The sequence below is a fragment of the Pteropus medius genome, unplaced genomic scaffold, assembly GCF_902729225.1.
Source record: "Pteropus medius unplaced genomic scaffold, Ma_sr-lr_union100, whole genome shotgun sequence".
Classification (NCBI taxonomy): domain Eukaryota; kingdom Metazoa; phylum Chordata; class Mammalia; order Chiroptera; family Pteropodidae; genus Pteropus; species Pteropus medius.
The window spans coordinates 157,497-181,369 of NW_024354501.1; the positions used below are offsets into that span (position 1 = coordinate 157,497).

Below are 23,873 nucleotides of genomic sequence, written 5' to 3' on the forward strand. Positions count from 1 at the left end.
GCATGTAATAATGTTGTGGCAGGTGCCATTCTTTGTGTACCTGCGATTTTCCAGGTGCCGCGCTGCGTCCTTTACTTTGGTTTTCTCTTTTAACCACGTCAGCCATGTTGGGAGGAAAAAGTTGCTTTTAAACTCTATTTTATAGGTGTGGACTTAAGCACCACAGACATTTAATGATTTGCTCAGGTGACAGGTTTGCTGACTCCCGGCCTCTTCATTTCTTCCTGTGCCCCACGGGTCCCCATGGGACAGCTGGCCTGGTGGAAGCAGTGACAGGCAGGCAGAGGTGGTCCCCACATGGGCCAGAAAGTAACTGTGGCATGACCTAAGCAGTACTTTTACAACCTGTTGATTTAGTTCACAGGTGCTTATTCTGTGCTTCCTGCTGGAGAGGGAGACAGACCTTGAAGGTGGGGGGTGGGGCTACAGAGATCCACAGACTGTGGTCTCTGCGATAATAATTGAGACACCTAAAAAATAGCCCAAAGGCCATTTCTTTTGAAATAAAAATGTTTTGAAGTGACAGGCAGAAATGAAAAAAACCTCATCATTTAGGAATAACCATTGGTAATATTTTTGCTGTAACAGTGTTGATTATGATACCAGAATTGGTCTCAGTGACATATCAGTTTGTTAATTTTCCACCCTCCCCTGTGGTGAATATTCTGCCGCTGGGTTCGTTGGCTTTGTTGCCGTGGGAAGTATATCATATGGAAAGGGCATCACTTCTCTTTTTTAAGAAATGCTTCCTAGTGTTGACAGTTTAGGTTTTAGACTGTGCTATTATAGATAAGTTTTAATTCTGGTGGGTTACAAGTCACAGTAGAAGTGACTATTAGGGACAAGTCCTAGGGACGAAACTGCCGGGTGGGAAGCATGCCCATTTTCAGCCTTTCCACGTGCCTGCTTCCCCTTAAGAGGCGTCCAGTGGCCGTCCAGCTCCATCCCTACCGCTGAGTCGCGTCTTCGTCCCCAGATCCCTCAGGCCTGGGGAGGACTGTGCGTGTTTAGACGGTTCTGGCTTTCACCATTAGAAAATAAAGCCCAGTAATAAAAACTTTGCTTTTTCACAGTAATCTGGGTACTGGAACAGTGCCCGGCACCTAATAGGTCCTTAGGAATATCGGTTGCATTTGACTGGCAAAAGATGTTGAGCATCTTCTCACGTGCTGACTGGCCATTTGTGCCTTCTTCGAAGATATGTCTGTTTCAGTCCTCGACCTGATTTTAGATTGGGTTCAGTTTAACTATAACTGTTAGATTCTTTCTGTATTCTGGACACGTGTCTCTTGTCAAGTCTGAGACCTGGGAATCTGCCCTCCCATTCTATGGATTGCTTTCCACTCTGTGGATTGCTTTCCACGTCCGCACAGCAGACAGATGGCGGGGGTCAGGGGCTGCTGACCACTTTGGCCGTTTGTGGGAACCGCCAGCAGTAGTGAGGGTCTTAGGGACTTGACAGAACGGGCTGGAGACCATCACCACAGGCCACCTGCATGTTGGATTTGTAGGACGAACAGCCTGTTTAGAAACTGAGCAGCAGAGCGACGGGACTTCCAACCAGGGGGTGTGGGCCGATGTCACCGGGTGTCTGGGTCGGCGCCCAAAGGCAGGGACAACTGGGCTGTGGGATCAGGGCTCAGCCAGGTTCCTTCGCCCCTGCTGCTAAGATAGCCGGCGACCAGTTTCTGTGTTACGAATCACAGGATATCGAAGCCAGAAAAGAAGCACAGAAGGAAAAAGAAATCGATGAGCAGGAAGTGGATGCCTCAGCGCTTCACAGAAGCAGGACCCCGCTGGACAAAGACCTCATCAACACCGGCATCTGTGAGTCCTCGGGGAAGCAGTGTCTGCCTCTGGTCCAGCTCGTCCAGCAGCTTCTCAGGTACATATGGGATATTTTATTTTAATAAGGTTATTGGTTTTCATATTAAGATAGAGAAGTTGGCATTAGGGACTCAAAAATGTGTTTGGCTGTTGAGGAAATACTTGGAAAATTACCCAGGATAGTTTCGGGGTGGAGAGGTACAGACGAGAGGAGAGCTTGCCGTGATGTTTGAAGCAGAGCCGGGGCTTCTGCAGAACCACTGGTTACTTTTTAAAAATGAATCGTATCATCGCCTCCTGTGTGTCACAGATGGATGTGTAACTTTGTGAGACAACTTTAATTTAAGAGTGGAAGTAAGTAACAGAGTGGTGAGTGTTCTTTCCAAAGGCTTGTTCGGGAGGCGGTTATGAGTCAGAGTCAGAATGTGAACAGAGGCCGACTTGGCAGGGGCCGAAGGGCCAGACGCTGTTTGCTGAAAAATGTCAGCTGGCGTTTCAGTGCCATTCAAAAAGTGAAGGAGGTGACTTCTGAGAGGTTGTTACTGCCCGTTGTGAACGGAAGCCGAGGCGAATGTGGCTCCTGGTTCGTGTGACCGTCAGCATGCAGAGCCAGCAGAGCCCTGGCCGGTGGCTCGGGCAACAGGGAGCAGCAGCCCCTGCGTGTCCAGAGGGGTGGCGGCTGGAGGCTGTGTGGGGACAGCCTGCTGTCCACACCTGAGACGCCAGAAGCTACTGGGCACGCTGAACTCTTAAAAGAGACGTTTTAGAGCAAGCTCCTTAGAGTAGATGCTAATTTCAAAAAAAAAATGTGTTTGTTGGTTTTTTGTTTTGTTTTGTTTTGTTTTTCTAGTCTAACAATGTTTCCTCTGGTCAGCATTTCACGCATTCTGGCCTTCCACGTAGCTAACCGAAGAAAGGGAATTCACTCTGTCAGTGCAGGTGGCGGGGGTGGGGCAGCCTGGCGTTCGCTCCTAGGGACTCTTGGCGCTGACGCCTGCGGGAAGTGGGCAGTTGTGACTCTGCCAGCGGGTGACAGGAAGAACCACAGAGCGGGGCCGCGTCACGGTTAGTGTTCAGGAGGCAGTGAGGAAGTGGACGTCGAGCGTTTGCGGCGAGGAGGTCAGGTTCTGTGCAGCTGTCTCGCAGCACGAGCGCGTGTGTCGAAAGGGCCCTTCTGGGTTCCCGGTGGGCAGGCTGTGGGGACCAGGCGACTGCTTTCCTGCCGCCCTGCTCGCTCACTGTTTGTTCCGTTGGGGAGGACAGGCCTGCCTGTCTGCTTCGACTCCTTCCCCCCACTTCCCACGGCCTCCTGTTCTCGGTTCTGGGGCTCAGGCCTTGTTCGCCTGGCCCTGGGACCGGCCCTGGGGGGCAGGGTCTCGTTGGTGTCCCGTTCCTCTTACCCGCCCTCACACTGGCGTTGTTTACCTCGGACACAGACAGGCACCGCGCCCTGCAGAGCTCGGCATCACGGCCTGGCGCGCCGTCGCCCGCGGCGTCCCTTCCCCTCCCCGTCCCTTCGCATTGTGCCGCGGAGCCAGAACACGTCTGCTCTTCACTGGCGCCTCCCGGGACGCGCGCGTCCCCTCCTTTTCCCCTCTGACTGACGGTCTGGACGCAAGTCAGCCCCGTCCCTTACTTCCGGGTCCTTCGAGGACGTGTCACCGCGACCTGGGGCATTTGTACCCGGTCGGTCGTCCCGTCCTGGCTGAGCCCTGGAGCCCCGCAGCCCCGCGTGGCCCGCTTGGGCGCTTGCTCGAGACCGCGGAGGCGGTGTCGCTTGTGTATTTGAAATGCGACTTTGGACAAAAATTGATGTCGCAGCCGCATTTCTGTCCGGAGGTCCACGCGGGCCGTTTCTGTCACCTTGGGCCAGTGCACGCAGCTCTGAGGAGCGCGTCTGTCAGGCCGACAGCCTGAGTCCACCTTCGGCGTCTTCTCTGCTCAGATGCCCTGCGTGTCGTTGCACAACTGCCACGTGTTTGGGGAGCGTCACATCTGTATTTCTGATTTGACTTGTGTCGTGATTTTTTTAACCACCTTTAATTTATAATCAGCCCACCCGTTTGATTTTGCGATCCTTTTTACCCTGTGCAGAAACATCGCTTCCCAGACGGTAGCCAGGTTGAAGGATGTCGCCCGTCGGATTTCGTCGTGTCTGGACTTGGAGCAGCAGAGCCGTGACAAGTCCGCCTCCCTGGACCTGTTGCTGCGTTTCCAGCGCTTACTTATCAGTAAACTTTATCCGGGAGAAAGTGTTGGGCAGACCTCAGATACTTTTAGTGAGTTGCTGAAATGTTAAAGTGTCTTGTGTGTGTTTTCGGCTTTTCCGTGTAGGTTTTGGACCAGTCGGTCGAGCGCGCCCAGGTGCGTGGTCCTCGTGCGTTTCAGCGCACCCATTTGGGGACTTTGTTTTGCACCCACCTTTACTTGGATGAATGTTTCTGTATTAGACTCATCGATATATATTTTTTATCTCATCGTCTTAACGTTTAAGTTTTTCATACATCAGGGATGGCATCCTTTATGTTCAGGTCAGTCTCACAGAAGGTTTATTAGACTTATTCTAAATGTTTCCTGTGGACTGTCGGAGAGTGACATAGTGTGGGAATGTCATGCCATAGGCTTCGTCTGTCACACTGGGAAGCCAGCCGGGCGTAGGGGGAGAGAGTCATCGTTGGGGCAAGGCTGGGTCTCTGCTTGTTAGCTGCCGGACGTGGGACCAGGTCTTGGGGGCTATAGATGACATTGCTCTCCCACAGACCTGGGCTGTTACTTGAGGGTGCCCGTGAGGATTACGGTAGGGTGACATGTAGTTTCAGCTCTGCACACGATGTCCACAAGCTTGGGAGTCAGTGGCCGGCTCTCTAGAAAGTAGCGCTCTCTGTCGAGGACGGAACGGTTTGCTGCTTTGCTAGTCTTTTTCTAGCCGGTCCATGCGAACATAACAGAACTTCCTGAAAAGAGTTAGGCATTTGGAGATGATGGGAAATTGCAGGTTGAAATAAAGTCTGAAAGCAGCGACCATCTCAAAGACATGAAGTCACAAGGAAGAGCCACATAGGAAGAAAAGGTGAAGATTTTCTGAGATCGAGGGATGCCTAAGTTTGCTCACTGGGAATAATTTATAAGCCTTAAGCCCTGACTTAGAAAATATTTGTGTATCGAATGTAAGACTTTAGAACTCTAAGTTATGTCTTTAGTGTTTATACACCCAGAGTTGGTGGGTACCGTGAAGTACAGTGTATAAAAATCGACAAAACCAGATTTATGGTTTCAAATTACATGATATAAAAAGAGCCAGGGACTAGGGTGTGGTTCCTATTTGAGGAAATTATTGTAGGGATGGTAGTGAGGAGTGGAGCGACTCGGTGTATTTGCAGCGTAGATTTTAATAGGGGTAATCGAATCTTCTCCGTCTTTCCGTGAGGTCCCGAGCTCATGGGCGTGGGCTCCTTGCTGAAGAAGTACACAGCCCTCTTGTGCACACACATCGGAGACATACTGCCTGTGGCTGCCAGCATCGCTTCGACCAGCTGGCGCCATTTCGCGGAGGTGGCCTGCATCGTGGAAGGGGACTTCACCGGTACCTTTCTTGTTTCCTCCCCGACACGCACTCACTTTTAGGGGTTGATGAGAGTCAAATTTACCAGTTCCCGGGAAACCTGCTTGCTTTTCCTTCATATGTTTTCTAGTCCTGTTGCTGTTTCTCCTTTGCTTTTTAGTGACTGACTCTGTTAAGGAACTTGGCACAGGAGTCGGGGTGTCACTGTAAATATGATTAGTGATTTAGGGTCATGCCACGGTTACTAACACTTCAGTAGAGAGGTCCGTGGCAATCAGCTAGTTTTTTTTTTTTCCCCAGCAATATAAAAATTAGTTGTCCTTTTCTGGACCTTAATAAATTTCAGTGTTGCTTACCGTTTTTTCAAGTTAATTCTCTGACATGGGGTCATTGTTACTGAGTGCTTTTTCCTGATAGCAAGCTTAGTTGTCAACACGTAATTTTCTGTATAAGACTCTAGTTAATACTTCTGTGTTAAAACAGTGTTTTTGAAAAGTATTATTGTAAATCAAAGGATCGTTTGATGCTTATGTCTGTCTCTTTCAAAATGGAAGATAAAATAATCCTGTAGGAATATGCTAAAGCGTTCCTTATTTCGTGATTTATCAGAATTTAAACAAGCTTATAAAGTAGTTTAATAGGAGGATAAATGCTTCCATTTAAATCTTAATGTGTTATAATTTTTTCCTTCTTACACGTAGGTGTTCTCCTTCCAGAACTAGTAGTTTCTATAGTGCTGCTGCTCAGCAAAAACGCAGGTCTCATGCAGGAGGCTGGAGCTGTCCCTCTGCTGGGTGGCCTGTTACCGCATCTGGATCGGTTCAACCACCTGGCACCAGGAAAGGAACGGGATGACCATGAGGAGTTAGCCTGGCCCGGCATCATGGGTACGGCGTGTTAACTCAGATGGCTTTCTAAGGAAAGTTTCTCCTAGTCTGACCTGTTCTTGCCGTTCCGTTTGAAAGAACCCTTGCCCGAGGAAGACCCCTGCCCGCGCTTGTTCCTCGTGGCAGTGTGAGTGGGAAGTGAAGACGATCCAGAGCAGAGATTTTTCTCTTAGTAATGGTTGTCACATCCTGAAATGGGTTCTTTTAGAAAGTTCTGGAAAACCCTTGCTCGGGTGTCTGCAGAAGGTGCTGTTGGGGTGGTTGGACAAAGCCTAGCTTCGGAGGCAGACGGCGAGCCCAGGGTGACTTTCCGGGCTTACCGGTGGTGCCTGACGTGACCAAGTGTGCAGCTCCTGCGTGACGGAGCTCTTCCGCACTGGACGTCTCGTGCTTACCAGATGGGATGACGCTTGTCTTCTCTTTGACGGTTTTGAATCTCAGTCTAAGTCACCGTACTCTGTATGGTTCTGACTTCCTGGACTCGTTGACTTAATCGAAGTTGTGGTTCAACTTTCATTTCATGGAGAAACTCAAGCAAGGTGGGCTGTTCCTCCACCTTAGGACATAGGAGCTTAAAACAAGGAGTAGCAGTCGTCCTGAGGAAACCAAGCTTAGGGTCTTGTTTCTTATTTTTTTAATAGGGCTAATATTTTTAGCACCATCTGTCTATTTTTATGAACTTCAGTGGTTATTTTTGTCTCTGTGCTCGATATGGTTGGATCAGTAGTTCAAACTTACTCATTTTTCTTTGTAGGCGAGGCAACCCTTGGCTGACCTCACCAATTGCAAGGACCCTGTCAGCTTACAATCCCTTATTTTTTATTTTTTTACACCTATAGCACCTGGTCTTCCTAGGCGGTCTCCCATCCAAGTACTCACCAGGCCCGACCCTGCTTAGCTTCTGAGATCCGAGGGGATCGGGCTTGTTCAGGGTGGCGTGGCCGGAGACTAAAACGTACTTACTTTAAAACCTGTTTTTCTTGTGAACGGTGACATGCACGTGAAAGTACAGAACCCCGCTCATTTGTCACCAAGAAAACTGCCTGACATCGTGCAGATCAGGAAAGGGGCGCCGGCAGCACCCCCAGCACTCCCTGTCATCCCCCGAGGGCACGCGCCCCGGGAGCTTGCCTGCTTCAACGTTTTTCCGTCTGCTGCTTCGCGGTTCGTAAGGCAGGCTTCAGCGCGGAGTGCCAGGTTCCCGCAGCGCGCCGATGTTCGTCCCCACGGAGCACGACAGTTCATTGTTCGGCCTCCATTCCCAGAGGTCGCACATCGTTTGTTCCACGGGCATTTTGTCCAGAGGGTCACTCAGCACCTTTGGGTGAAAGAGCTGTCCTTGGTCACTCTTTCGGAGCAGCACCTTGGTCTGCTTGGTCAGGTGGCCGTCTGTGTCCGATCTGACAGCTCCCGTTCCTCGGTTTCTCTCTCGTAGTGTGGAGCAGAAATTCGGCGTCTGACCTTCCCAGGGCTCGCCATGCCGTTCCCCGCAGGGCTGCAGCGGGGCACAGGGAGGCTTCTTGTCTCGCCACGTCCTCGCCAGGCCTGGCTTTTGTTTCTGGCTGTGGTTTCGATGGTAGCCGTCCTCATCGATGCAGCGGTACTTACAGCATTGTGGTTTTGATTTGGTCTCCCCTCAGGATAAGTAGTCACACGGATCTGTCCGCATGCTTATTGGCCACTTCCATATCTCCGGAGAAATGTCCATTCAAGTTCTCTTCCTCTCTTCGCGTCAGGTTTTTTCGGTTGCTGTCGTGGAGTTTTAGGAGTTCCGGATCCATATGATGCGCAAACGTTTTCTCCCATTCTGCGGGTTACCTTTTTGTTCTGTCGATAGTGTCCTTTGATGTTTCATTTTGGTGAAGTACAACTTGCCTATTTTTTCTTTTGTTGCCCATGCTTTTGGTGGCTTGTCCACGAAATCTTTGCCGCATCCAACGTCATGAAGCTTTTCTCTTGTTTTCTCCTGACAGCTTTATTTATGTTTTTCAGTCTTAGCTCTTACCTCTAGCTGTTCGATGCCTTTTAGGTGTCTGACCTATTTGGAGTTCATTTCTGCATGCGAGTGCCGCACGTCGCGGTGGGTCGATGCGTGCTCCTGGTCTCCTTACCCGACAGCCTAACTCCAGGCCCCTCCTCCCTTTCTTTGAACGTACTATTTATTTTTCAGAGAGGCAGGGAATTTGTGCTGGAGCATTTCACATTTTTCGAACTTCGCCGATCGCATTTTCTTCATCTAGTCTCATGTTTCCTATCACTTACGTTTTCTCTGAACTGTGGTTATAGGGGTCAGCTGCCTGTCTTGTCGGCTCGGAGGCCCGTGATTCTGGGTGCCCCTTCCCCAGTTCTGTTCGGGTGGTCCAGGGAGTTCGTGCATAGTCTGCCCTCTGAGATCCCCAGCACCCTGGCCCTTGGCCGTTTGGTTAGCATGAGGTACAGTTTGCGCAGGAGAGACGTCATCCACCCCCTCTAACCGTTTTTCATGACATCGAGTTACTGTCTTAGCAGTTCCAAAGGTGACCAGTGACGTTTCTTTGAGTATCATTATTAACTCATAGAATTTTATTGATTCGATGTTTATTAACTTGTTTGCATTTAGCTTTTCTTTTTCCCTAATATAAACATTTGAATTTGAGATGCCCCCTCAGATGTGCATTTAGCTGCATGTCGTCAGTATCTGCAGTATTTCCATTGTCGTTCATTTCACCATGTTTTCTAATTTCCGTAGTTATTTTTTTTCTGGGAATTTTGTATGACTTAGAAAATATATTCCGTAATTTTGAACATGTGGAGAAATTTCGTTTTATTTTTGTTACCTGTTTCCGATTTAACTGCGCTGCGGTCAGCGTTCCTGCCCCGCTGCCGCATTTCTTTGAGGTCTTTGAGATGCGCTGTTTCTCGGGCTGTGGTCAGCTTGTTTCTCCAGCTGCTCATGTGGTGGTGGTTTTGTTTTTGTTTTTGAAATCATTCTGTATCCTTGCCAAATTCTTGTTTGTGGTGTTAGTTACTGCAAGAGGTACTTGCTCTCATCGTGATGGTGGAGTTGTCTGTTTATGTTCTTACAGTTTGTTCTAGTCGTTTCATCTGTTGATTTATTGATTTATTGATTATGGTTTCTGTATATACAGAGTCATTTTTTACAGGTCAGAACTGCAGAAACAATGAGGAAGTGACACTCATACGCAAAGCCGATTTGGAGAACCACAATAAAGATGGAGGCTTCTGGACCGTGATCGATGGGAAAGTGTATGACATAAAAGACTTCCAGACCCAGTCGTTGACAGGGAATAGTATTCTTGGTAAGAACACGCTTTCTGCTTCGTGGCTAAGAGTTGCAGCAGATGTCATTTTAAGCATTTGGCTTTTAAATGCTTAATTAAGTACTGCTCCAGCCCTCACGTTTGAACCTGTCTGTGACTTCGAAGTCTGTCCTATCATTTGAAGAATTTCTCATCGTGACGCAATTTTGTTCTTCCAACACTTGTTGGAACTCGTCCCAACTTCTCAGTTAGCCTGGGCAGCCCCGGATGTGGGTGACAGATCGTTATACTCTGGTGACCCTAACTTTGGCGTTAACCTGCCCGGTCTGCTTCATATCGCCGTTCCTGCCGCCGCCGCCCGGGCCGGCAGCCTGGGAGCCACGTGCCTTTGTTCCTCTCGTTCCAGCTCAGTTTGCAGGGGAGGACCCAGTTGTAGCTCTGGAAGCTGCTTTGCAGTTCGAAGACACGCGGGAGTCGATGCACGCCTTCTGCGTGGGCCAGTACCTGGAGGTGAGGCCGTGTGCGGTGTGCACGCGGTGTGGCGGGGACCCTCTGTCTGACATCAGGATAAGTAACTTGACGTTTATTTGTGTGATGCACTGGTCTTGAAACATTATTTTCTAATCGCTAATTTGTTAGAAGTGTAGACTCTTTCACACAAAAAAGGAGGTTAACCTTGGGTCTTCACAATTTCATTGTGCACTTATATAGACATTTGGAACGACGTGCCATCTTAAGCGATGTATTTTGGGGAAGAAGTAGTGTCATTCTTTAGAATAGAAACGTCTTTCCGACGGTCGTGTGAATGACTTTATTTTTTCCACATGTGTGGTCACAGCTCACTGACAGCAATACTATCATGTCATGTTTTTGTTTCTCTTTGGGTTCTTCGCATAACATCATGAATACTGCTTCTAGAAACTTCTGTCTCATTCCCCAAAGAATATCGTAGCACAGGCGTTGCCGCGCGCCGCGGTCCCCCACCAGCAGGCCGGCGCGGCGAGGGTCCTCCGCTGTGCGGGTGGCGGTGTGAGCCCCCGGTTGCAGGGCGCGGGACTGGGCCCCGAATGCCTGGCTCGCTTCCTCACAGCCGTGCAGCTCGTGAAGGGACAAGAGTTTCACTTTTCCTGGTTTGCTGTTTTTCGTCAACCCTGTTTTCTCAGACTGACGGTGACTTTCGTTTCTCTCAGCCTGACCAAGAAGTCGTCACCGTCCCAGACCTGGGAAGTCTGTCTTCGCCCCTGATGGACACAGAGAGGAACCTGGGCCTGCTTCTCGGCTTGCACGCCTCCTATTTAGCTGTGAGCACGCCGCTGTCTCCTGTCGAGGTCGAATGTGCCAGTAAGAGAAACTGTGTTTTCTGCGAATAGGTTAGCAGGTCCTTTACTGACTGCACAGCGGAGGCCGCGCTGCCTCAGCCCCGTGCCCCCGTCATACTTCGTGGCATGCGGCTGCCCGGTCAGCAACTTGTGTGAGTGGTGCCTTGGCACCCCCTTCCCTGTTCAAATGCGAAGCCTGGTCTTCCCATGCGGGCAGCTGGTAAATGAGAATGGGACTCTCGCCCCGAGTGCTGGTGCCAGGCCCGAGGCGTGCTGAGTAACCAGGCAGCACGTCCTGGTTACTCACGTAGGCACAGGAGGCCTCGGAGATGCTGAGCGGGGGGCTCCAGCCCGCCACAGCAGAGCGAACGTCGCAATGGAGCGACTCACACGAAGTTTTCGGTGTCCCAGTGTGTGTAAACATTCTGTTTACACCAGACTGTAGTCTGTTAGGTGTGCCATAGCATCGTGCCTAAAACGCTGTAATTAAAAAATATTTCGTTGCTCAAAATGCTGACCACAGTCTGAGCCTCAGCGAGTCCTGGTCTTTGCTGGTGGAGGGTCTGCCTCGATGTTCATGAAAACACCGAAGCACAGCAAAGCAGAGCGTGACGGGACAAGATGGGCCCGTGTAGGAATTTGAAGCCAGCCTCTGTCACTGCCAGCTGTGACTTTCACATGAGCGATGCACAGTTTCATCTAAATCAAGTATTCAGTTCTTTTTCTTGTTGCGGCTCAGTCTGAACAGTGCTGAGGGTTTTGTAATGTTTGCACTTCCCAGAGTGGCTCCAGTCATCCGTCTTCTCTGGGGGCCTGCAGACCAGCCAGATCCACTACAGCTACAATGAGGAGAAAGACGAGGACCACTGCAGCTCTCCGGGAGGCACTCCCGCCAGCAAGTCCCGGCTGTGCTCCCACGGCCGCGCCCTGGGCGACCATTCCCAGGCGTTCCTGCAGGCCCTCGCTGACAACAACGTCCAGGATCACAACGTCAAGGTGAGCGCGACCGTGCACACCCAGCGCCCTCCCGTCCGCCTCCGGGCTTCGACCCGTGAGCACCTTCGCGCGCTTTGAGCAGCTCGGCGCTGCTGTTTACGCGTTGTTCGGAGGGCTGGGTCGGAGGGGACGGCTTGGTTCGGTTCGGAATGCCAGCGACGCCGAAGGCAAAGTCACCGGAAGCTGCGGCGTGCGTTTAGCATTCACGACGACGTGCCGCGGTGGCTCGGGAGTTGCCTCCAGCTGTTTCCGTTGCAGGACTTCCTGTGTCAGATAGAAAGGTACTGTAGGCAGTGCCACCTGACCACACCGATCACGTTTCCTCCCGAGCATCCCGTGGAAGAGGTCGGCCGCTTGCTACTCTGCTGCCTCTTGAAGCACGAAGACTTAGGTATGAAGCTTGATGTTTCCGCCCTCTGGAGACCTTGACTGACGTGCGGTACATACTCTCGCCCTGCCCCTCACGTGAATGTCTTTCCCAGGTCACGTGGCATTGTCTCTAGCTCACGCCGGTACACTTGGTATGGAACAAGTCAAGCACAGGGCGCTGCCCAAGTCAGTGGTGGACGTGTGCAGAGTTGTCTACCAGGCGAAATGCTCGCTCATTAAGGTAAAGGGGTTTCGGCTGTCTTTCTTCCGTGCGCCGCAGCCGTTGCTAAAGTGTCGTTGTCTCTCGCTTGACTTCGTAGACACATCAGGAGCAGGGCCGCTCTTACAAGGAGGTCTGCGCCCCGGTCATCGAACGTTTGAGATTCCTCTTTAACGAGCTGAGACCCGCAGTTTGCAGCGATCTGTCCATAATGTCCAAGTTTAAACTGTTAGGTTCCGTGCCCCGCTGGAGGAGGATAGCCCAGAAGATAATTCGGGAGCGAAGGAAAAAGAAAGGTGAGAGCGTGGAAGGTGGGAAGTGCCGTCACGTGCGCCGCGTGGCAGAGGCCGTGACCGGGTCGGAGCCGCTCGCTGCTCTGCACATCCGGTGGCGTTGCTGCGCCACGGCCGTGCTCACCGGGGGTGTTCGAGCTTGAACGCTCGGACCCGGCTTGGTTTTCCCAGACAGCAGGTCGTGGCGCGACTTTGGGATTGAGTGCGCTGTGATTTGGTAACTAGTAGGTCGGTGCTGAAAACACTGTCAGGCTCAGCGAACTGACGGGGCGTGGGAAGCGTTCTTGCCGCTCGTCCCGGGGCGGAGATACGTAGGGATGTCGCGTCTTTGCAGGAGTCTTTGCCATTCTTGTAGAGAGGGGTTTTTCTTTGAAATACCGAGCTTTCCGATATAAAAGGAATTAGAATTAATATTACTTTCAGGAAACAGCTGTGTAGGGATGTGGGAAAGACTTTGCATTATTAAATAACTAGAATATGAGTAAATCCTGAGTTGATGGTCCCTGAGCAAACCCTTAAGTGCACAACTTGTCTGAGTCCTGGAGATGCTCTGGGTGAGGGAGTCCCGACAAGGACACTTATGGGCCCCCCACCCAGGAACCCGGCAGAAGCGCAGCCTCGGGAGGTGCCCGCCTCGGCCTCAGGGTGTCCCCACCACCCAGCGTTTCCTCCAGGGTTCGCAGCCCACATTTTCACCTCTGAGAGTTTCTTGTGGGCTCATGTACTGAATGGTTTGATGTTTTCCGGGGGATCGCCAAGACCACCCTTAAATCAGCTGATTCGCTGGTGGTGCTCTCTAGGGCTCAAGAGAGCTGTGACTCTCACGGTCACAGTTTATGACCGAATGGACCCGTTAAAGTGAGCAGAAGGAGACGCAAATGGAGGGACCTCCAGGGGAAGCGGGGCCCAGGCCCTGCGTGGAGTCACACGGACTGCGCTTCATCCCTCAGCAGTGATGTCCGACGCACACGCAGGGCCCATCAGCCAGGGATGCTCACCTGAGCCTTGGCGTCCGGGTTGCTCTTGCGGGTCGGCCACATGAGACACCTGGGGCCTGCACGATTGCTCCATGGGACCTGCACTGCAGCACCCATAGCAGAAACAGGCCATCGCCATAAGTTGTGCTCTCCGCATAAACTCTGTTCAGACTGGCAAACGTGGCCCCAGGCCTCAGGCACACAGGGACACTCTCAGCTGGGGGCTCAGGTCCCAGGAGCTGGCCAGGGGCTGGTGCTGAATGGACAGGCCCTTCTTGGGAGTTTGCAGCGTTCGAGCAACTCAGGCCTGCGTTAATGCTTTATCGCCCCGGTGCGTCATTATGTTGCCTGTTATCTGTATTACATGCTGAGAATTAAACTAAGAGCCTTGAAAGGGATCAAAAATATGATAGCAACACCTATGTCACACTGCAAATTCAACAGCAGTTTTCCTCATTAAAGAGGCTAACGTAGTAAAAGGCTTCCAGGTAATTCATTGCATCCTGGTGGCAGACCCCTCTGTACCAGTCCTGGGTGGGCAAGCCAGGAGCTCGGAACAAAGGCAGCCTGCTGCTTGCTGTGCACTACCCACAAGCTGATGCTGGATTGTGCATTTTTAAATGAATTTAAAAGAAAAAACCCAGAAGAATAATGTGTTTGATGCATGAAAATGATGTAAAGTTTAAATGACAACATCATAAAGTTAGCTGCTGTTTCTGCTGCATCCCAGAGCTGAAGATTTGCAATAGACCGAATGGCCCGTAGAAACTAAAATGAACACCGTCCGGCCCTTTAAGACAAAGCTGGGAGGCCCCTGGGCTTCCCCTTCTTAGGGCTTCTCTATGGCAGCTCTGGCCGTCTTCGTGTTCCTGACATGGAGTGACAGAGTGTCATTCCTGGGTGTCACGTCAGAGTAATCATGGTGGTCTTTACTTTGTACTTTGAGCATTTCAGTTGACAGTGAATATTAAAATATTTACGTCCTTTATCTTCATGTATATTTAAATATTTCTTAATTTAAAACTGTATTTAAACAAATAGTTTTTATAACGAATGATGTTTTTAAACACAGTTCTTAAGAAGCCAGAATCTACCGAAGATGAAGAAAAAATCGGAAATGAAGAAAGTGATTTAGAAGAAGCTTGTATTTTGCCTCACAGTCCTATAAATGTGGACAAAAGACCCATCGTAATTAAGTCACCCAAGGTGAAGTATTTCCTGTGATTAGGAGACTGCTGACTAGAAACTCAGCACACAGCAGAGAGTCCATAAGCATCGTCGCTTTGTTCTTAAGCGTCTGTCGGGTGGAGGGTGCAGCGGGCAGTTGAAAGTGCAGAGACTGTGCCTGTGGTGCCTTGTGGTGCCCTGGCTAGATCCATAGCTGGAGAAGCCTTTCCTTCTGCTGTTAGTAGCACATTCCCCATCCATCCATCCACCCATCCGTCTGCCCACCCGTCCGCCCACCCGTCCACCACCCGCCCATCTACCCATCCACCATCCACCCACCCATCCACCCACCACCCATCCATCCATCCATCCATCCATTCATTCATTGAATGTACTCTTTGCTCCAGAAACTGTCCTGGCTGGCTCTCAAGGCTGTCAGTGTAGTTGATAGTTAACCTGGTGTGCCAAGGTGGCTTGCTCCAAAGGACATAAGTAGAAATATAAAATATCTTATCAATTTAAACCTGTTGGCACTTAACACTTTCTTTACTTAATTGAGCACGTGTCAATATGAGTGGGGTAAACCCATGAAAATTGGTTTTCTTAGGATAAATGGCAGCCCCTGCTGAGCACAGTTACAGGTGTTCACAGGTACAAGTGGTTGAAGCAGAACGTCCAGGAGCTTTACCCGCAGTCTGCACTGCTCAGCACGATTGCCGACTTCGCCCTTAAAGAAGAACCGGTGGACGTGGAGAAGATGAGGAAGTGTCTGCTGAAACAGGTACGGGGCTGGAACGCTGCCCTGAGCACCGTGCCGTGCCCACCGTACCTGACTGCCCGCCCTGCTGTTCTGCAGTTGGAGAGAGCGGAGGTTCGCCTGGAAGGGATAGACACGATATTACAGCTGGCAACGAAAAACTTCCTGCTTCCATCCGTGCAGTATGCTGTGTTCTGTGGGTGGCAGAGACTGATCCCGGAGGGCATCGACACAGGGTGAATCTTTATAACGTTTCTTCTTAACTAAAGAAGCTGCGGCAAAAAACACATTGTCCTAGTGAGATTCCAGTCTGGCCGTGTTCTAAGTAAAATTCTTTATCTTTGAAAGGGAGCCCCTTACGGATTGTTTAAAGGATGTTGATCTGATCCCACCTTTTAATCGGATGCTGCTGGAAGTGACATTTGGCAAGCTGTATGCTTGGGCCGTGCAGAATATTCGAAATATTTTGATGGATGCAAGTGCCAAATTTAAAGAGCTTGGTGAGTTAGAACAAGCTGACGGTTCAAAGGCTGTGTTAAAATCGATATCGAAGCAATGTCCACCGTCACATCGGCATTATTTCGTATAGTTTGCCCCTCAACGATATGTTGCAGAAACGCACAAGTGCCGAGTTTTGCTTTCGGGAAGGCTTCGATCACTTTGTATATTAGAATGGTGATCTAAGCTGCTTTAAACTGTCTCAGATTATAAACAAAGTTTTCAAAATTGGGCAGAAAAGCACAAATCACATAGTATCCTAAAGTCAAGTTTTGACATCTTAACGTTTTCGTGTTTATCACTTAAACCACACGCCCTAAAATATATATCCCGTATTAACATCATGCTTCATTTCGTGGCTGGCTCGAGCATGAACAGGGCAATGCTAGGGTTGATTTTATGGAAGGGAAATTAGATGTATCTGTTATATTTGAAATGGAATGAGGAAGCCACCAGGGCTGTTCGGAAGGGCAGAGTGCTAAGTTTCGTGGACAGATGGAGAGAGCTGAATGTGGGGTATTAGGACTGGCACTATCGCAAAGCGACACAGACACCGCCTGATGCCCACGCTCTGGAAATCCACGGGAAAACGATGTTTAAAAAGCGCTGATGCTTTTCGTATCATGTTTGTGTTCGTGTCTACGCACGAGAAGTTTACGTGGGTGCCGATGCTTTCTAGGTGTCCAGCCCGTGCCCCTGCAGATCCTCGCCAACGAGAACCCTTCGGGACCCAGCCTGGGGACGACCCCGCACGCGCGCTTTCTCCTGGTACTGCTGCGGGTGCTCACGGTGCAGCACGGCGCGCACAGCCTGAACCTGCTGCTGAACTCCGGCACGCTGGCCCTCACGCAGACGGCCCTGCGGCTCATCGGTGGGTGGGCGCCGCGCAGGCCCTCTCCCCCAGCCTGTTTGGCTGTGGTCAACCTCGAATCACGTAAAACTGTTCATTCCCGCCCCCCGCGAGTTTATAGGCTGGTGGCGTGAAGCACAGCCACAGTGTCACACAGGCGTCAACCCTGCCGCATTCCGTAATTGCCCACCGCCGCACGCACGTCCGCACTGTCTGGCCCGGACTTCCCGGTCTGTCCCCCGCTGTCGGCAGCCACAGACCTGCCTGCCTCTGTGGGTCTGCCTCTGCTGGGCAGTCCGTGGCCATGACACCTCGCAGTTTTCAGCCGCGCGTTTCTGGCTCATTCACCGTAGTGCGTAGGGCCCTTCACTCGTCTTCATGGCTGAAGCGTCGTGCCGTTGAGTGCGTCGCGTGCAGTTATCCGCGCGTGCGTTGGAGAAGCTCTGGCCGTGGCGGGCGCTGCTGCTCGCGTCTGTGAACGAGGTTCCACCTGCACACCTGTCTGCTCTCTGGTCGCACCCTGTGGGGCGGAACTGCAGGGTCAAACGTACTTTGGATTCCTTGCGTTTCCATGGGAATTTCAGGGCTGGCTTTTCTGTGTCTGCAGAAGAGGCCGCTGGGGTTTTCCAGGGATGGTGTTGATGCTTCCGGTTGCGTCGGGGGTATCGCTCCACTAACGGTGTTAAGTCTGTTATTCCACGAACGTGGGACGGCTTCGTATTTATTTAGGTCTTTCATTACTTTGAGCAGCATTTTATAGTTTTCTTGTTACCGGGGTAATGCCGGCCTCACGGAGTGAGGTAGGAAATGTTGCCTTCTGATTTTGGAAGAGTTAGAGAATTGGTTTTACTTCTTTAAACGCTTGGTAGAATTCAGCAGTTAATCCATCGGGTTCTGGATTTTTCTTTGTTGAGAGGCTTTCGATTGCTGATTCCATCTTTTGTTGTATAGGTCTATACACGTTTTCTGTTTCTTGGTTCAGTTCATGTAAGTCGTGTATTTTTCGGACTCTTCCCGTTTCATCTAGATTTGCACATCCGTTGGCATGCAGTTGTTCACACTGCTCTCTGAATGGTTTCTGTTTCTGTAGAATCGGTGGTATTGTCACCGCTTTGATTTCTGGTTTCAGTTGCCTGAATCTTCTCTTTTTTCTTAATGTACCTAAAAGACGGTCAGTTTTGTTGATGTTTTTCACAAAACCGTCTTTTGATTTTGTTGATTCTATTGTCGTCCTATTCTGTACTCATCTCTGCTCTAATCTTCACTCTCTCCTTTTTTCTGCTTTCTTCTTCTTTTTCTAGTTTCTCTAGGTATAGAGTTAAGTTATTGATTTGAGATCTTTCTTCATTTTTAGTATTTGCTTTTTTAGATGTAAATTTCCCCTTAGCACTGCTTTTGCTGCATCCTGTAATTTGGTATGCCACGTGTTTGTTTTTATTTATCTCAAAATATAATTTTATTTCTCCTGTTTCTTTTTTTCCTTTGGCTGGTTAGGTGTGTTGTTTATTTTCCACATACTTGTGAGTTTTCCAGTTTTCCTTCTGTTATTTCTGCTTTCATTTCATTATGGTCAGAGAAGATAATTTGTGCGATTTTTGTTCATTTTAATTTATTGAACCTTGTTTCATGGCTCAGCATGCCGTCTGCCCTGGAGCACGTTCCCCGTTCCCCGCAACAGGCCGTGTCTCCTCTTTATGAGTAGAGTGTTCTGTACGTGCATTACATCTGACTGGTGTATAATATTCTCTGCCTGAAATTCCGAGGTACTGCAGGGTCAGCGTTCCAAGGCTGAGGGAAAATCCGAGGCTTTCCTAAGCCATGGGGTCTTGCTGGTCTTTGTGGTCACATGGCCCTTTCAGAAATGTGCATCAAGCTGGAAAACGGTCACTCCGAGTCAGACATCTGACTTCTTAAGGCCCCACTAGCAACTAAAAATTACTTTAAAAGTATCAAAAGTGTATTTCCACCTAGAAATTGCCTTTTTATGTTGTCTCCCTTTTTCCCCAGAGGATCCAATAGGTAAAAGTCATAGCACAAATCATTAATTATGGGGCTTTTTCTGTTAAGTCCCAGCTTACCTACTGGCTGCAGAAAGCAAGCAGGGGTGTCCCATGAGCTCACACCCAGGTCTGCCTGCCGCTTCCCCTGATCGGGGTGACCTCTCTCTGTCTAAGAAACGAGCAGATGGCATTTTATAACAACTCTTCCTGTGTGTGTCTAGGTACAGTAGCCACAAGTACAAAGCCACTTAGGGAACCCCCCACCCCCTTTTTCTTACTACAAATGTATCTGAACCCTTGGCAGCAAATTCAACTATTTACAGGGTTAATGTCACGGCTGCCTGGGGAGAGCTTAGCTGGAATGCTCCCTGCCCTTCCTGGGGCCTCCAGAGGCCCTGCTGGCCTGAGAAGAACTGTTTCCCAGTCTGCGTGGAGCTCAGCTCCAGCCCGGGGACTTGAACCACCTTTTGTGCCTCTCGGAGGAGAGAGGAACACGTCCTTTTTGCATTTTGACCCAGCCCACCTTTGGGCATGGTGTGCGGAAGCTCGTCCCTCCCACCCGCAGGAGAGAGTAAATGCCTGGGGAGTCACTGGGGCTGCGCACCCCACCTGTTAGCAGCAAGGCCCAGTCGCTAGGGTCTGGCAGGCCGTGCGGGTCGTGCTTACTGACAGCTCAGTTCTCCGAAGCCACCGCGGGCCCCGTCTCCATCGCGCCCCACCCCTTCAGTCTTCCTTTTACCAAACGGTGCTTTTGCAGTATTTCAGAGAGGTGGTTCTAGAAGGTGCCCACCACCACCCTCCGGTTTGCGGCCTCAGTAGGAGAACTGCCAGGCTCGGCATCTGGTCACACTCAGAACTACAGTTCATTACAGCGAAAGGGCACAGAGCAAGGTCCACCAAGGGAGAGGCGCGTGGGTGAAGTCTGAGAGCAACCAGGACAGTCCTCCCTGGGAGCCCCGCAGGATGCACTCTAGTGCCCCGACGAGCTGTGACAGTACATGGTGTGTCCTTTGCTAGGAAGCTCAGCAGAGACTCGGTGCCCAGAGTTTCACAGGGCTGGTCACGTGGGCGCCTCTGCCTGGCACGTGCCCGGGTTCCAGACCCCCGAGGAAGCAGGTTTCAGCAGAGACCACGTGGTTCGTGCAGACGGCTTCACACAGCGATGGCTGTCAATGACCGACCCGCTGAGGGCCAGCCCTGTGAGCGGGACTCTGCGCACGCAGTCCGGGCCTCCCGCGAGCTCTGTTCCACGCAGGACCGTAGTCCAAGTTCATTTTCTCATTGTCGGACATTTGGATTGTTATCTGTCCTAGTAACGATAAGTGTTGAGTATCTTTCTCACTTAAATCACTTTGCTTTTATATCTTTTATATCTTCTGATATACGTTTATATGTTTTGTCCGTCTCTTACCTTTTTAAAAAAATATTAATTGCCGTCAGTAAAGCTACATAGAATTTATTGTATTGATAAAAATACACTCTAGGCTACGGAGTCTTTAAAAGATTGAAAAGGGTCTTCATCGGTACTTACTGGTTAGGGGTGGGGGTTTGCCAGTCCTGACTGCTTCTTTGCCTGGCAGGCCCCAGCTGTGAGAACGCCGAGGAGGACCTGGGCACGTCTGCCCGCGGTGCCACGGTCCTCGAGGAGACCAGGAGAGAGGCGACGCCCATGCAGCCCCCGGTCTCCGGGCCCGAGCTGGCTGCCATGATGAAGATCGGAGCCCGGGTTGTAAGGGGCGTGGACTGGAAGTGGGGAGACCAGGTACTAAGAGGCCGCTTCAGAGGCGGCGGCCATGTCCTCGCCCCTGCGCTTGCTCACCTCCGACCAGCATGCCTCAGTGGGTGGGAACTGGAATAAATGATGGCCTTGACTCAGGACATGTGCAGCGGACGATGACAAAGTCATCGATGGACTCAGACAACTAGAACAGCATCCTGTGCAGGGCGCTGCGCAGGCTCAGGTCTGCCAGGAGGGGCGGCTCAAACCGAGGTGCAGCCTAGAGTGAGCAAGACAGCAGGACACGTAGCCCCCTGGGGATCCCAGCATTGTCCCACGCCCGCAGGCGCTGTCCAGCAGGCTCCAGCGGCTGCTGGGTGTGGTCACCTTCCTGTTTCTCCTCACAGCACGCGGCTCCCCAGGTAGAGGTCACTGGGCTGGTGTCTACGTCACTGCCGTCGCCGCTGGCTGATGACTGTGCTCACCTGCCTGCGGGCTGGGAGCACCCTCATCGTGTTGAGGGGTTTTCGGCCTCCCGCTAGGGCAGGGCCTGCCAGTCACCTCAGAAACCTGCATGTCCTGGAGCGGGCGGCACACCCCCAGACAGCTCTCCCTTGTTGACACAAGATGCAGGGACACGGAGGGCTGGGGCTGGGCAGGGGTGCGGCTGCTCGTCCAGGTGTGTGTGAGTCACTGAGGGGCCAGGGAATGGGGCCAGGACCGGGCTGGTCTCCACTTTTCTTTCGCCAAGGGGATGTGAGCCAGTTTGCTGGTGCTCAGTAGCAGGTGACGCCGGGAGCTGCGCGCGCTGCTGGAGAGCTTGGGGTCTCGGAGCCGCACGTGGTGTCACCGCCGCGCTCAGCAGGCTGCGCAGCGCGGGCCCGCAGCCCCTGACTGATCTGTGCTCTGGCTCCCCAGGACGGGCCGCCCCCTGGCCTTGGCCGTGTCATCGGCGACCTGGGAGAGGACGGGTGGATCCGGGTCCAGTGGGACACGGGCAGCACCAACTCCTACAGGATGGGCAAGGAAGGGAAGTACGACCTCAAGCTGGCGGAGCTGCCAGCCTGCGCGCGGCCCTCGGCGGAGGACTCGGACACGGAGGACGATTCCGGTGCGTGCCTGCGGGCTGCGGGTCCAGCGTGGCCCCGCCAGCCTTCGTGGCCACGCTGAGGACAGCACCCGGCCTCACCTGCGGACAGCGCGATCAGGCGGGCTGGCCTGAGGGTCTGGTGTGTGTGAGCCCCGGGCTCTGAGGCGGGGCTGTGGTGTGGCCCTGAAATCGGCCGTCTCGCTGAGGAGCCCGTCAGAGCAGGGGTGGCCTCCTCACACCTCGTCCCTCTGAGGGGGGAGCTAGTCAGCAGAGGTGACGGCTTGGAGGGACCCCGGAAATCTGCATTGTGAGAGGAGGGCTGCGTGTGTTTAGATGTCCCAGGGCCCCTGGGATGCGTGCGTGAAGCCTGTGGTGTGCGGGAGGCCCGTGTGCTGGCTCCCAGCTCACGCTCTGACCAGGCGTGCAGCGTGCCCTGGCTCCCAGGCGACAAGCCGAGGGGCTGAGCTCGGCGGAGGGCGGATGGTTTGCTCCGAGCGTGTGCTCGTGGGGGCCGCGGCCCATCGGCACAGGTGACGAATGTGGGCGCGACCGTAGCCCCGCCTGGTGGTCGGCAGCGCATGACACCCAGGCCAGCTGCCCCTCCTCCCAGCTGCCGGGTGTCACTCAGGGAAGTGAGGTCTGAGTAGGGCTGGCTGAGCGACAGAAGCGTGGCCCGGCCGCCTCGCGCCTCCTCGTCCAGAACCCATGGGCCTCTGGTTTCCCGCCGTGGAGGCCGCGTGCGGGAGGCCCTCCGCCTCCACCAGGGTGTAGCCCACTCTTTGGCAAGCAGCTTAGGGTGAGCCTCGAGTGCGTCCTGAACGCCATGTTGTAAAGGGCTGCTTCCCTTTCTGCAGTAAGAAAAGTATGAGTCCTAAATTACACATAGGGGCGCCTCCAGTTCCATTTGGGGTTACGGTGTCTCACACGATCCTCTCTTTCAGAAGCTGAACAAATGGACAAGAGCGTCCACCCCACCGCGGTGATGCTCACGAGCACCGTTCACCTGCTGCAGACCCTCTGTCTGTCCGCGGCCGTCCACGCCGAAGTCATGCAGAGCGACGCCACCAAGACGCTGTGCGGGCTGCTGCGCGCGTTGGTGGAGAGTGGAACGACGGACAAGACGCGTACGCGTGAGGGGCTGTGGACCCGCGGAGTCGTGTGTGTGCGTGTGCGCGTGCGTGTGCGCGTGCGCGTGCGTGCGCACCCCGGTGCGGCTGTTGCACATTAGCACAAACTTGGCAGCTGTTTTGGCGTGTTAAAGTAGCACAGACTGGGCGGCCTAACAACTGTCTCCGTCTGGAGACCAGAAGGCCAAGGTCGAGGTGTGGCAGGGCCGTACTCTCTCCGGAGGCTCCAGGACGGGCTCCTTCCTGCCTCTCCCAGCTGCTGGTGGCCGAGGCCTCCTTGGCCTGTGGCCACATCACTCCAGTCTCTGCCTCATCTTCATGTGGACACGTCTCCAGTGTCTCTGTGTATTTTCCTGTCTGATAAGGACTTTTATCGGATTTAGGGTTCACCCTAATCTAGTTTCTTAATTACACCTGCAAGCAGTTTATTTCCGAATGGGGTCGCATTCCGAAGCGGTGGGTGAACACACTTCAAGCCCCTACACTGTTTGAGCGTAAGTGAATGTGAGTGTGTAGAAGTACGGGCAGCGGGTGTGTGTCCGTGTGAGTGCTTGTGAGTGAGCATGTGAGTGTGCGATGTGGTAGGGCATGCGACAGTGTGGGGCGAGCTCGTCCGACTGGGTGGCTGTGTAGGGTGTGAGCGTGATGGTGCAGGATGAGTGTCTAAAAGGCGGTGGCCCTGTCCGCCTGGAGGGCATAAGGGCGGACCCCGGAGGTTGGGGGGTTCTGAGGAGGCGAGGTGGTTCCACCCTGCTTCACAGCCTCTGCGAGGGCAGAGGGCAGCCCCCCCGGAGGCCAGCAGGAGCAGTCAGATGAGCGTGGGCGAAGCTTCCCTCGTGCTCATTCTGTCTCGCACTTGGGCTGGCAACTCATGGTGCAGTTTAAACATGAGTGACGTCACGGGGGATACTTAAAACACGAGATTCAGAATAAAATGGATGCTGTCTGAGAAATAAT

The 23,873-nt window shown here is 52.3% G+C and overlaps 1 protein-coding gene and 1 pseudogene across 1 annotated transcript in view; one reads left to right on the forward strand and one right to left on the reverse strand.

Annotated features, from left to right (window-relative positions):
• The window catches only part of HERC2 (HECT and RLD domain containing E3 ubiquitin protein ligase 2), a 115,897-nt gene that overhangs the window by 33,895 nt on the left and 58,129 nt on the right, over positions 1–23,873 (forward strand). Inside the window, 19 exon segments of the mRNA XM_039853408.1 lie at positions 1,707–1,885; positions 3,922–4,106; positions 5,255–5,410; positions 6,091–6,276; positions 9,405–9,575; positions 9,943–10,046; positions 10,727–10,877; positions 11,637–11,851; positions 12,110–12,242; positions 12,334–12,461; positions 12,541–12,736; positions 14,783–14,916; positions 15,485–15,658; positions 15,734–15,870; positions 15,983–16,134; positions 16,812–17,003; positions 20,563–20,744; positions 21,618–21,810; positions 22,731–22,913. Coding sequence (XP_039709342.1) covers positions 1,707–1,885; positions 3,922–4,106; positions 5,255–5,410; positions 6,091–6,276; positions 9,405–9,575; positions 9,943–10,046; positions 10,727–10,877; positions 11,637–11,851; positions 12,110–12,242; positions 12,334–12,461; positions 12,541–12,736; positions 14,783–14,916; positions 15,485–15,658; positions 15,734–15,870; positions 15,983–16,134; positions 16,812–17,003; positions 20,563–20,744; positions 21,618–21,810; positions 22,731–22,913 — 3,151 coding nt within the window.
• On the reverse strand, positions 7,107–7,225 carry LOC120595373 (uncharacterized; annotated as a pseudogene).